Raw genomic sequence first — 13,815 nt, 5'->3', positions numbered from 1 at the left:
AAAAAAGAAAGCTTACCACAGAGCTGTTGGCATCTGGCAGGAACTGTCCAAACTCTGACAACAGATCTTCCTGGTTTTTAAAGAGACGAGCTACCTGGGCATATACCTCCTGTTCAGTCAAAGCAGGGGTGTAGTTTCCTCCAGCTTCCTTGGCATTTCGCTGCTCTTTCTGAGGAAACACAAGTGGAAAGAGGGATATTTGTGGTCCCCTGCTTTGTATTACACATCACTGAATATTTCTGGGATGTCTGAGACTGCTATATTGTTATCTATGCAGGCAGCATGAAAGAAAGTCTGTTTTTAGTAACTATTTTGACTACAGGCTTTTCAGTTAAAGAAAGTGATGCTAGCCAATTACTTTTTTAAAAAAATGAGGCATCGACCTTGCAGAGTTCGTAACTACTAAACTACAACATGACTTCTATCTGGGGCCCATTAGATTAGCTCTCTGGAGAAGGCCCCTGACTGCAGTTAGCCCCACACCAGCCTTCTCAGCTCTAAGCAATGAGATGGAAACTACTCCCTTTCTCTCCTAACTGCAGTTAGGTATACCTCTTCTCAGAGAGGGGAATATTATAGATAGCTAAGTTAGGTAGAAATATATTAGGTAGTCAGACAGGGTTGGGTCCTCAAGAGTCAGTACAGAAGATGAAAAAAAAAAAAAAATGAAAATACATCAGGACTGTGGCTGGAATCTCAATTTAAGATTAAAGTCACAAAGCTAGTTTTATACACTTCCCTAAGGGATACAGGAAAATGAGGCTTGAGGCCTGTGATTATTAGTAACACGTTGTGAGATTTTCCATGATCTCCTGGGAGATGGGCATCCCTTCCCAGTCACTAAGACTAAAACTACTAATACTAAACACAAGACTAAGACTACAAATTATCAAACAAGATTAACGAAGTCATCCACATGTCCTTGTTCCCACTGGATCATTAGCTAAGAACTATACTTGCAGTCTTACTGGTTAATCATAATTTGACCTATGTGTTGTACTTGTCTCGTGATTTTGCTCTACAAAACGTTGAGAGGCGGGCTTGTTGGCAACACATTCAGAACTCCTCCTGTCTCTCAGGAGCTATCTTAATCCCCAATCTTTTTCCTCAATAAATTTTCCTACTCTTAAAAAAATAAAGGCAATAATGTGAATGGCGGGGGGGGGGGGAGACGGACTAACCTAATAAAGCACAAAACATTTAGAGAAATTTTTCTTTCCTCTACTGTAAATTAATCAGACTACACAAACTATACCCTAAATTTCCAGGTAAAATAGATTACGCTTTCACTTCATAGGCCACTGAATTTTAAATCCTAACTGGATGGTAAAGAGCACTCCAGTCAGGCAAATAAAACTGTTCACAAACAGGCCACCATAATTTCTAATGGGTTAATATCCAATGAGAATCAGTGGGGATAACAATGGCTATTCAGGTTCTTAGACTGCTTGCCTCAGAGGGTGGCCTGGTTGAGAGAGACTTAAGGGGTACCCATCTTACCTGATAGGTGTGCAAAATCTCCAGGAATGCTTTGTAGATGTCTGGCTGTCCCTGGAATCTATTCTTGATCTTGTTAACATAGTTGATGGCATGATTAAACTCCACAGGCTGATTGTTCTGCAAGGATGGGGCTGTTCCCAACGAGATTGTCACTGGTGTGTGAGGCTGGACTGGTGGAGACCGTGGGGATGCATACGGTGGGACAGGGGGAGTCTGCTGACTGGCTGGAGTATGTGCTTGTAGTTGGGAAGGCTAAAAAGAAAAAAGTCTTTATTCTCCTCAGGAACACAGGGAAAGTTAAGTTCCAACTAAAAAGAAACAATGTATCTGATTAACTAATACCCTTTTTTATTCAATCAGGCCACGCCTTTTAGCTCAACTAATCGTACTGGATGGGAGGGAGCTACTGAGAGGGTCACACATTCTGAGAGAAGTATCTCAGTCTCAAATTTTCTAAATACAACTTTTAAATTGAAGCAATCTCTAATTACAGGAGTTTTTCATATACAACTTTCATTACATTAACAGGTACATATATACACATTCTACATAGATCTTTAATTTCAAAGACAATACCTCAATTGTTGAAATAACTCATAAAAATGTCTTCTAGATCAGCTCTGTCCAGCACAACTCTGACATGAAAGAAATGTTCTTTATTTGCACTATTCTGTATAATAGTAGCTACTACCACATGATTACTGAGCACCTGAAATGTGGCTGGAGCAAGTGAAAAACTGAAATGTATCTATACTGCCTTATGTAGCTAGTGGCTATTATATAATACAGTGCAGTTCAAAGTGTAGCACATGCCAGCTAGGTGTGGTGGAGCATGCCAGCTCCTCAGGAGGCCAAGACTTGGGTGGCAAGTTCAAGGCTAGCTTGGGCAACTTACTGAGATACTGTCTCAAAATATAATTTAAAGCCGGGTGTAGTGGTATATGCCTGTAGTCATAGCACTCAGGAAGCTGAGGCAGGAGGATCACTAAGAGTTTAAGACCAGCCTGGACTACAAACTGAGCTCAAGGCCAGCCAGTATTGCATAGACTCTGTCTCAAAAAGACCCCCCCCCAAAAAAAAAAACCCACCCACACCCACACTTCAATTAGCAATAATTGCACCTTGGACAAACATCATTGGCTACGATAATGCCACTGTGCAAAGCTAACATACCCACACTTCAGATGAACAAGGTATGTAGCTCAAAGGTAGAGTATCCCTGGTCCTTAGTACTATACTAATCCACCAAATATCCCTGGTCCTCAGTACTATACCAATCCACCAAATTTAAAAATAAAAAGGGCTGAGATATAAACCTGTGGTAGAGCACCTCTGAGTTCAACCCTATCAGCATGAGCATCTACTTAACTTCATGGCTTAAATCTGGTCAAGGAGTAACTGCTGTAAAATACTGGTCAAGAGGGCAGTAGCTGAAGTTGACTGTGGTAAGATGACCATTTCTGAGTCAAATGCAGTGGGATCAATGCCTATAGTTCCAGCCTGGGAAGCTCAGATGGGAGCATCTCTTAAACCTTTGGGTTCCAAACTGATCTAAAAGTCCTATCTCAAATAAAAACAACAAAAATATCCTCCCCCTTTCTTCCTTCTTTTAAAACAAAGCAAAACAAAATGATCACTTCTTTTTTTTTATTTTTTTAATTTTTTAATTATGCGTGTGTGTGTGTGTGTGTGTGTGTGTGTGTGTGGCCAGCTCAGCTCAGCCCACCAGGGGGCGGGGGCTGGCTGGCATGTGGTGCTGGGGGATTGAACCGCGGTCCCTGTGCTTTGCTAAGCTTGTTTTAAATAGGTGCTTTAGACCACTGAGCCATCTCACCAGCCCCCAAAACAATCACTTCTACTGGTGGTGCCATAGCACTACAGTTACCACCAACTGGAACAGCCATGGGCTAAATAACAGAAGTTGGGGACAGGCTGCCAACTGATATATTTTTTTTTTTAAATAATTTTTTAAAATTATTTATTTTTATTTATTACATTTATTTATTGTGTGTGTGTGTGGCCAGCTCAGCCCACCAGGGGGCGGGGCTGGCTGGCATGTGGTGCTGGGGGATCGAACCACGGTCCCTGTGCTTTGCCAAGCTTGTTTCAAGTAGGTGCTTTAGACCACTGAGCCATCTCTCCAGCCCCTGCCAACTGATATTTATTGACTAGTTACTGCTTTTTTTTTAAAGTTCTTGCTATGCAGTTTGAGCTGGTCTTGAGCTTACTATGTAGCTCACACTGGCCTCAAACTCACAGAAACCATCTCACCTCAGTCTTAAGTATGTACCACCACACTCACCCTGTTAATTGTAAGTAGATAACTGAATCTGTGGTGTGTAAAAATGAACCATGTGACAGTGTGGTAAGAACTACATCTTCTCTGATAAAATTTTTGTGGCCTAATGCTAAGCCTAATAAAAGAGACAAGAGGAAGGGCTCTCTAGGGAATGCATTTCACAGGACGTGACACTGTCTGAGTGCTCACCTTGCTGACTTTGGCAGGTGGGGGCTGAGGAGCTGGCTGGGCAGGAGCTGGGGCTGATTGGGCTGAAGGCTGGGAAGGATGTTGGGGTGGTGGCTGAGGCTGGGGCTGGATGCCATGGGTAGGGATCTGATGAACCTGGCCAGGAGTTGTCACGTTCACCATGTCATTGGTCTGCACCTCAATTTTGTAGCCAGGAGGCAAGAAGGTGTTGAAGCCCATGATCAGGTCAGGGTGGCCTTTGAACAGCTGGGACACACGACTGATCACTCCTGGAGTGTCAATGCTGATAAAGAACAAAAGGAAAGTGATTAATGAAAGGCTTGACAAGCACCTTAAGAAGAAAATAACTTCACTAAGTCTTCTCTAAATAGGAAAACAGATGAACTGAAATCCTAGTCATTTAGCTTTATTTAATTAATTTATTTATTGGTGGTACCAATAAATCAATTTATTTATTGGGATTGAACTCAGGACCTAGTGCTTGCTGGGCAAGCATTTATTCCACTGAGCTGTCTCCCCGGCCCCTCAGTCATTTAGTTTTAGATTCAAAGTAATTTGATCATAACTTTGAACAAAAATTACATTTACAGTAACAATTCTATCAAGCAAGCATGTAGTGATTAAAGCTACAAGTCCCATGAGAAATTCAATCTTTCATATACCAGTATATTATTACAGGTATGTCAGCCAAGCATGGTAGCAAATGCCTGCAATCTCAGCACTTAGGAAGCTGAGGCAGGAGTGTTACTGTTTGAGGCTGACCTGGGTACACAGTAAATTCAAGGCAAGCCTGAGCTACACAGCGAGACCTCGTCTCAAAAAATAAAGTTAAATTACTGGCTATGTCTAGCATGTTCCAATGAGTCATTTTCTTATAATAGTAAACCATGCCAGAATGCCAGGGCATTTTCAATTAACTAAGAAATCAAGTATCCTAAATAATTAGAAAATGCTACTTTCCAACTGGGTATGGTGACTCATGACTATAATCCCAGCACTCAGGAGGCAGAAGGATCACTGAGTTCCAGACCAGCTTGGGCTACAAAATGAGTTCAAGGCCAGCCTGAACTGCATAACAAAACCTTGTCTTTAAGATAAAAAAAGAAAGACAATGCTCTCCCTGATTGAGATGAAACATGAAGAAGGGGCTGGCTGGGGAGATAGCTTCATAGAGCAAGCGCTTGCCTGGCAAGTGCAAGGTCCTGAGTTCAATTCCCAGTACCACACACACACACACACAAAAAGAAAGATTAAGAAAAACTTACCAATAGGGAGAAAACAAAATAGTGGCTACAGTTTCTACCAATAAAACTGTATAAATACATAAAAGCAAGATCCTAAAAATTTAACCTCCAAAAGGCAACATTAAGCAGCTTAAGTCGAAGCTACATTCTCTCTCTAAAACCAACATGCCAAGCACAAACTTAGGTACATCCCATGTATCTTTTACCTCTGAGATTTAAATTCCTTCATTATGTCAAGGAAATCATTGTAGACCTGAGGCTGACTGCCAAACTGCAGCTTCACCTGGTCAAGATAGGACAGCGCATCCTCCACCTGAAGCAGGCATAAATCTCAGTTATTAAAGGAACGTAAGTCAATATTTATTTTAACAAACAAGTGACTTGTGGCTAAATTAATTCATAACAATAAATAAGATATAAATATATACAGAAAATATTAAATATATATAGAGCTTGTTCTCATCTCCATGGAAATCATCACACAATGGGAAATCAGTAAATGCACAAAGACCACAGGGAAACAATGCTGCTCTCCTTCTAAACAGTATAAACACCCAGGAGATGAAGGATAAACTGAGGCCTGAGTATCAGTCAAAGCAGGCAAAGATGAATATCAACAAGGAAAATCAGGGGAAGCAGCTTGGGAAAAATCTCAGGCCAGACAGAATGCACTACATCTGGAAACAGTTTCATTTGGCTGCAGCCTCAGTCCTGAGATAGAGGAATTAGGATCTACACCACGAAAAGACTTGTGAATTTTATCATCCACATATTTGGCCAGTGTTGAGCAAAAATATGATAGGAAAGCAGGACAGACTGAAGAGAGGTAGAAAGACCAGTAATGGCACAGGAATGCCTGGATAAGCCATGAGAACAGTGGCTAGAATTAAAGAGTACTGACCAAATAATAGAGAAGCACAGAGATTCAAAGGCTTTCTGCAGTCTAAAGGGACTTGAAAACTGACAAGATGTAAGACAATAAAGAACATTCAAAAGTGACCCACAACAAAGAGGAAGGGTTTGAAGGGCTACAGGGTTAAGAGTTGGATTTAGGATGACTTAAATTTTTAGTTACTCAGAACACATCTAAGGGAAATGCTCATTAGGTATTTCCTATGTTCCTTGGGGATAAATTGAACTCAGGACCTTGAACTTGCCAGGCAGGAGCTCATACCACCGAGCTATCTATCCTCCTGGCCCATCTATATTCCTTGATAAATGTTTTAAATTATACAAAATATTACACTTAGGAAAGTTTGGGAAAATCTGGTTTGATGTAAGCCAATATGTTTATGAAACAGAACATCTGTGTTCAAATAAACCATAAAGTGATGCTACAGTCTAAAAGTGTCCCCAAGCCCATAAATTGAAACTTAAATCACTGAAGTGATAATAGTAAGTGGGATCTTTAGGAGGTTAGTCATGAAAGCAGAACCCTCAACCATGGAGGCAGTGACTGAACAGAAGGGCTGGAAGGAACCACTGTTGGCCCCTTTTGCCTTCTATGCTTCTAACTGAGGCCAGTGCTGTAAGACACCACCTCAGAAGCAAAAACCAAGCCTGCACTAGAAACTGAATCTGCTGGGCCCTTGATCTGGGATTTTCCACTCTATATAGATCTATGAGAAGTAATTCTATATCTTATCAATTATCCAGGCCCAGGTATTTCATTAAAGTAGCACTAATGGACTGCGATAAATGGTTTCAAGAATTGTTTTAGCTGGGTGCAGCAGTGTAGTTCTAATACTTGAAGGGCTAGAGCAGCAAAACTCTAGGGCCAACATTTAGATGGGACATAGCTAGTCAGTGTTTTAGAGTGGACTGTACTCTTGGTCAGTTCTTATGTATTTGTGTATTAATTTATATACGACACTGGTTGGCTGGGGAGATGGCTCAGTAGAATAAGCTTCCCTGGCAAGAGCAAGGGAGTTCAATCCCTGGTTTCGCAAAAAAAAAAAAAAAAAAAAAAAAAAAAAAAAGAAAGGAAGGAAGGAAGAAAAAAATAAATCACACTGGTAGTTTCTGCTGACAGTCAACAGACTAGTTTGCATTAGAAAATTTCTATACTAAAGTGATTCATTAGAGGCCAAGTTAATGGAACACAAAACTCCAAAGTCTACTGCAGAAAAAAAGACTTGTAAGAATAGCATTCACTACCACATGACAAAAAAAAGTCCCCCCCCCAAAAAAAAAATGGTATATTATAATGACTACATAGGAAAAAAGCTCAGAAACTCACAGAAGTTGTATGTGATGTGTGCATGCCTGGAACTCACTGAAGGTCACAGTGAGTCATTGTTTAAAAACTGGCAAAATAGGCCAGGGGTGTAGTGGCACACAGGCCTACAACCCCAGCACTTGGGAGGCTGAAGCTGGAGGATTTTTGTGAGTTCAAGTCCAGCCTAGGCTACAAAGTGAGCTCAAGGCCTGACTGAACTACAGTCAAATCCTGTCTTAAAAGGACAAAAACAAAAAACTCTAGTAAAATAACATAAGCTTAAAAAAAAAAAAAAAACAAAAAACAAGGGGCCGGGGAGATTGCTCAGTGGAATAAGCGCTTCCCTGGCAAGCACAAGGAAGGCCTGAGTTCAATCCCCAGTTCCGCAAAACAAGAAAAACCCAAAAAACCCCAAAAAAACAAAAAAGCCCCCCAAAAACCAAAAATCCCTCAATCCAACAGACATGCCCCACATTATTCAAATTCCTCATCACCAATCCATCAAAGACAAAAAAAGTAAAAAATGCTTGAAATAACCCAAGCACACTCACTGAACACTATTATACACATAAATGGCTTATTGAAGTTGATTAAAATGCTTGTAAAGCATTTGAAAACTGATTCAAAAATGGTAGGCAATGTGGGAATACCAAGTTAAATTATATGAAGGTACATTTTTTGGGGGTTTGGCACTGAATTTCTTTTGAATAAAATTTTACTTTTTTTTCCATAATTTCATTGAGAAACAAATAGCAATGAGACAGTTTCAAACCAAACTGGTAGGACAGTTTCAACAATCAACACCTTGTATACATTCTTCCTAGTGGTTAATTGCTGTACAAGATGCGGACTTGATATCCTCTTTACAAATGCCATTAGAACAAATCCCTCTATTCATTAAGAGAATGTAACTATATATCTATCATAACCACCCTGAATACACAGATACAAAATGGACATTCATCTGTATCCTCTTTCTTTGTTAAGTTCCATCATTTAAATATTATAGGTGTGTTAACTCAGCAAAATATTCTAAAAGAGTTCAGTAGTCCATAATAGTACTGGGTCTTCCTTTTCACTGGAAATGTCAGAAATTGTTGACCTGAGTCCCCTACAGCTCAACGTAACGGCAGGGCTTTACTTCTTATACTTCGCATTTGTATTTCTTCTTTTGAGTTCTTATACTAGGGAAACTATATGATATTTACAAATCTGTGTCTGGTTTATTTCACTTATGAGTATATGTTCAAGTGGCATGCAATTCAATATAAAGGCTTCAAGTTTATCATTCTTAACAGCTGAATAATACTCCCTTGTGTAAAAATACCACATCATTTTCAACCATTCCTCAGGTGATGGGCATCTTGGTTGTTTCCAAGATTTGGCTATCACAAATTGTGCTGCTATAAAGATAGGCACACATATATCACTATGATATGATGTTTTCAGATCCTCTGGGAAAATTCCCAGTAGAGGAACAACTGGATTAAATGGGATTTACAGTCCAGCTTTTCTAAGGAATCTCCACATTGATTTCCATAACAGTTGCACCAGTCTACATTCCCACCACCAGTGGAGAAGGGTTCCTTTTTCCCCACAGCTTCTCCAACATTTGTTGTTGGGTGATTTCTTTATGATAGACATTCTTTTTAGGGTGAGATGATATCTCAATGTTGTTTTAATTTGCATTTCACGGATGGCTAGTGATATGGAGCATTTTTTCATACATATATTTGCTTCTTTAATTTCATCCTCTGAGAAGCATGTGTTCATCTCGGATGCCCATTTCTGGAATGGGTTTTAAATTTTGGGGCCCTAGTGTTTTTTAGTTCTTTATAAATTCTAGAGAGCAGACCTTTGTCTGAGTACTTATTTGTCATGATTTTTTCCAAATTTGTGGGTTATCTTTTCACTTTGTTGGTAAAAGGTACATTTTTGATTTCTTCATTAGAAAGAAAATTCAACAAGCTATTGTACTTAAAAATAAAGTCAAGGGCTTATAACTAAAAAACAGAACAAAAAATAGCGACTCTACCTGACACTTACTCATAACCTAAATCCAAAGCCCCTTTTTTTTTTGCTGGTTTCTATAAAATAAAACACAATCCATATACTCATATCCTTGATTCCTGGGAGGAACCTGTGTGAAACAGACTATTTTCATAGAACTTTTGGGGAAAGACTACAGAAATAAACACATTCTTGTTAGCTTAACAGCACACTTGCAAGCTCTATTTGGGAAAAATGGCCAAGAATGGTGGCACACACCTGTAGTCCAGCTTGGGCTACACAGTGAGTTCAAGGCTAACCTGCGTGAGATCTTATCTCTAAAAATAAAAAACAACATTTTGGGAAAGTTAAGGCATTAACTGAAAAATACAGTTTTAATACTGGGTTGAACTGCACTGAGCTTTAAAAGATTTTTTATACTTGGTAACATGCTCAGTTTGGGGTGGTACTGTATTTTGTGACATGGCCATTACTCTATATGCAAAGTATAAAAACTTTTTAGTGAAAACACCAAATATTCCTGAAGGGTCCAAATAATATGCATTCTCTATTTTTTTTTTTAAAAAGCATTTATTTATTATTTTTTATTTATTTATTTGTGTGTGTGTGTGTGTGTGTGTGTGTGTGTGTCCAGCTCAGCCCACCAGGGGGGAGGGGCTGGCTGGCATGTGGTGCTGGGGGATTGAACCGCGGTCCATGGGCTTTGCTAAGCTTGTTCTACGTAGGTGCTTTAGACCACTGAGCCATCTCACCAGCCCCAGCATTTATTTATTTATTATTATTTGTGTGTGTGTGTGTGTGTGTGTGTGTGTGTGTGTGTGTGGCCAGCTCAGCCCACCAGGGGGCGGGGCTGGCTGGCATGTGGTGCTGGGGGATTGAATCGCGGTCCCTGTGCTTTGCTAAGCTTGTTCTAAGTAGGTGCTTTAGACCACTGAGCCATCTCACCAGCCCAATATGCATTCTCTTTAGTTTATACTTGTTGGCTCTTGATTACTTAAGTCCAACAGATGATAAATTTTACAAATTTCTTCTATCTAGCTTTGTTCTGGCATACCTTATGATATCTACGTAGCATTTTATGTCCTTATGATAATATTCAACAAGTCCCTGAGCCCACCAACGAGGACAGTAATTACAGAAAACAACTCGGTAGTATAGGACACTCACCCAGTAAATGTCTGAACCTCACACACACACATAACAATAAAGTTTAATTTATAAAGTAGATACAGCAAGAATAATTTACCTTATCTTAGCAACCTTGGCTTAGATTTTTTTCCCCCTCTTAAATCAAGAACTTTCACCTTATCACTTAAAGGAAGCTCTTTACAGCTTCTCTTTAGCATATCTTAATGCCACCATCAGTTATTCTGCATATTGGGGCCATGATAAGTAAAATAAGGATTATTTGAGTGCAAAAACTGTGATAGTCCATCTGAATATCTGAAAGCCAAGAGGGCTATAAAGTGATCAACAGACAGGGAGTATATAGTATGGGTATGCTGAATAAATGGATGATTTATATCCCACTCAGGACAAAAAGGCCACATGAGTTTTCATCACACTACTTGGAATGACATGGAATTTAAAACTTGTTGAATGTTTATTTTAGAATTTTCCATTTAATATTTCTGGACCATAGTTGGCTATACATAATTCAAACAGCAAACAACAGAACTGCACAAAGTAAAACCATGGATTAGAAGAGTTACTGTAACAAGGGAAAGAGAAGATGCAAAGGCTTGCAACACAGGGATGAGTCCTTAAAGGGTTACTGTTCATTCCTACCAGTGATTTGATATAATTAGGCTATATGATCAAAGAAGGTCTAATATATTATCTCTATAATTTTAATTTATATTTCCTTGATTTAGAAAAACTGAAACCTGGAGCACTTGCTGCACCAATTACACATTCTGAAAAATCACACTGAAAAGAGACCAGGCTACGGAAAGACATAAGTTCCCCTCCTCCACTGAGTGCCTCACACATTTCAAAGCACGAAAGCCTACAGCATGTACTCAGCTTCACAATTACAGTATCCACCAACTTTATCCAAAAGGAACACATGCTTTACTGAGGATGGGTTTGAAGATGCCACCAAAGTGCACTATTCATAAACAGAAATAAAAAGATTAAACTGTAAGTTAGGCCTGATTAAACTGTAAGACTGGCCTGATTTATGCACAGGACTGTAACCAAACATGGGCACACAATATGAAGTTTTACATGATATTAAGAGCTATGAGTTCAAAAGGAAACATCCAAAAACTGGACTTTAAAGTTTATGCTGCATCAAGCAGGGTGGTACACGCTTATAAACCCACTACTGGGGAGGCTGAGGCAAGAGGATTGTCACAAGTTTCCACCACTGCGGAGGCTGAAGCAAGAGCATTGTCACAAGGTCAAGACCAACCTGGGATACACAGTGTGTTCAAGGCTAGCCTAAATCACATAGCAAGACACTGCCTTTAAAAAAAAGTTTATTAATATGAAAATAGCCCTTCAATCCTAGCATGCTGTAAGTTCCATGCACTCATAGTCCACGATTTTCTTGAGTATAATCTTTTGATTGGGTACTGACACCAAAATGGGAGTTTCAAAACAAAAACCAAGTGAACCTTCTTAGGACTCAAAACCTTGTCTCTTGTGCTATGTTGTAATGGCTCAATTCATTATTTCCTAAAGATAAACTTTTGACCCAAGAAAAGGAGCTGAATCCTACCTTGAGCCTCTGAAACTGCTGTTGTCCTTGCACTGGTGCGACTGGTGGTGCTGGATGAGCATGGCTTTGGACCACCTGGCCTCCATGGGGCTGCACAGCTGTCGGGTGATGGTGGCTGCTATGAACTGCTGCTATGGTGGGCCCATGGCTGCCAGAGCTCTGTGGTACAGCTGAAACCTGAGGTGGACAAAATATAAACAAATTTCTGTGCATTCTGCTCTAAACGCATTGAGAGAAATAACAAATATGTAGGCAAAGCATGCCTACATATCTATGCATGCACAAAATTAATTAATTAGAAGCTTAGTTGGGTGTGGTGGTGCATACCTACAATCTCAGTGCTCAGGAGGCAGAAGCAGGTAGATAGTTGCAAATTTGAGACTAGCCTGGGCTACAAAGTGAGTTCAAGGCCAGCCTGAACTATATTACCAAGACCCTGTCTCAAAAACACTAATAAAAAAAAAAAATGCAATATATCAACTGTGTATTTGTGTGTGTGTGGGGTGTTACTGGGGATCAAACTCAGAACCCTCCCTGTGCTTGCCAGACAGGCACTTATGCCTATGAGCTACATCCCTACCCTTCAATATATCAACTATTGTAACTGTCCTACTAATGTTTTGGAACTCAGTTATCGTTTTTCTCTTTAAATAAAGAAAATCATACAGCTTAATACTTCTTAAACTGTCTCTGGTAAAGGTCTACTTTTTCTTAAATTCCTATCTGTCATGAATCACTGCTTTTATAAAATACCATGCAGGGCTGGCCAAACAGTTCAGCAGATTAAAGCACCTACTTAGGCAGATGCAGCAACTGGGGTTCAATCCCCAGTGTACCCTTCCGGCCCTGCTCCCAGGGTGAGCTGAGCTGGTGATTGAGACTGGGTGTGGTAGTGCATGCCTGTAATTCCAGCTCTGGTGATCGAACTCAGAACCCTCCCTGTGCTTGCCAGACAGGCACTTATGCCTATGAGCTACATCCCTACCCCTGAGGCTGAACGTAGGCAGATCACTATGAGACCCCTGTAGACCCTGTACTAATATACAAAAAAAAAAAAAAAGTCATCTGGCTATGTAACTTCTGTACTTGTCTCAGAATATTAGCACTTTTTTTTTTTATTTCATTTTTTTATTTTAGGGCAAGGTCAACAGGGTGTTCAGGGACTTACTACTAGATCAGACTCGTGATCAGCCTGTTTACAGTCTCCCAAGAGCTGGGATTATAGGCACAAGCCACCGCACTCAGTCTATTAGCACTTAATTCGTAAAGGTGGAATTAGAAGTTTTTTTTTTTTAAACTTCATTGTACTCATTTTGCTTGTCTTTATACCTGCTAGAGTACTACAGTCACACATGTACAATGACATTTCTGCACATATACGATGGTATCCTGTTAAGATTTTTTTTTTTTGCGGAACCGGGGATTAAACTCAGGCCCTTGCACTTGCCAGGCAAGTGCTTATTCTACTGAGCTATCTCCCTGGCCCTTTTAAAATAAATTTTTACTGTGAGCCATTTTCTTCTTTTTTTTCTTTTCGGTGGAACTGGGGATAGAACTCAGGCCCTTGCGCTTGCCAGGGAAGTGCTTATTCTACTGAGCCATCTCCCTGGCCCTTTCCTATAAGATTCTT

At 40.0% G+C, this 13,815-nt stretch overlaps 1 protein-coding gene across 4 annotated transcripts in view; it reads right to left on the bottom strand.

Annotated features, from left to right (window-relative positions):
* The window catches only part of Sin3a (SIN3 transcription regulator family member A), a 79,407-nt gene that overhangs the window by 35,779 nt on the left and 29,813 nt on the right, over positions 1-13,815 (bottom strand). For all 4 annotated transcript variants that reach the window (XM_023712713.1, XM_023712714.1, XM_023712712.1 and 1 more), the window contains exons 3-7: positions 12,186-12,362; positions 5,439-5,545; positions 3,989-4,271; positions 1,501-1,752; positions 17-169 (exon numbers count right to left, since the gene is read on the bottom strand). In XM_023712713.1, coding sequence (XP_023568481.1) covers positions 17-169; positions 1,501-1,752; positions 3,989-4,271; positions 5,439-5,545; positions 12,186-12,362 — 972 coding nt within the window. The remainder of the gene's footprint in view (positions 1-16; positions 170-1,500; positions 1,753-3,988; positions 4,272-5,438; positions 5,546-12,185; positions 12,363-13,815) is intronic.

The sequence above is a fragment of the Octodon degus genome, unplaced genomic scaffold, assembly GCF_000260255.1.
Source record: "Octodon degus isolate 3935 unplaced genomic scaffold, OctDeg1.0 scaffold00026, whole genome shotgun sequence".
NCBI classification, from domain to species: Eukaryota; Metazoa; Chordata; class Mammalia; order Rodentia; family Octodontidae; genus Octodon; species Octodon degus.
Note: the sequence above shows the minus strand (reverse complement) of the source record. Positions and strands in the feature narration are given on the sequence as shown.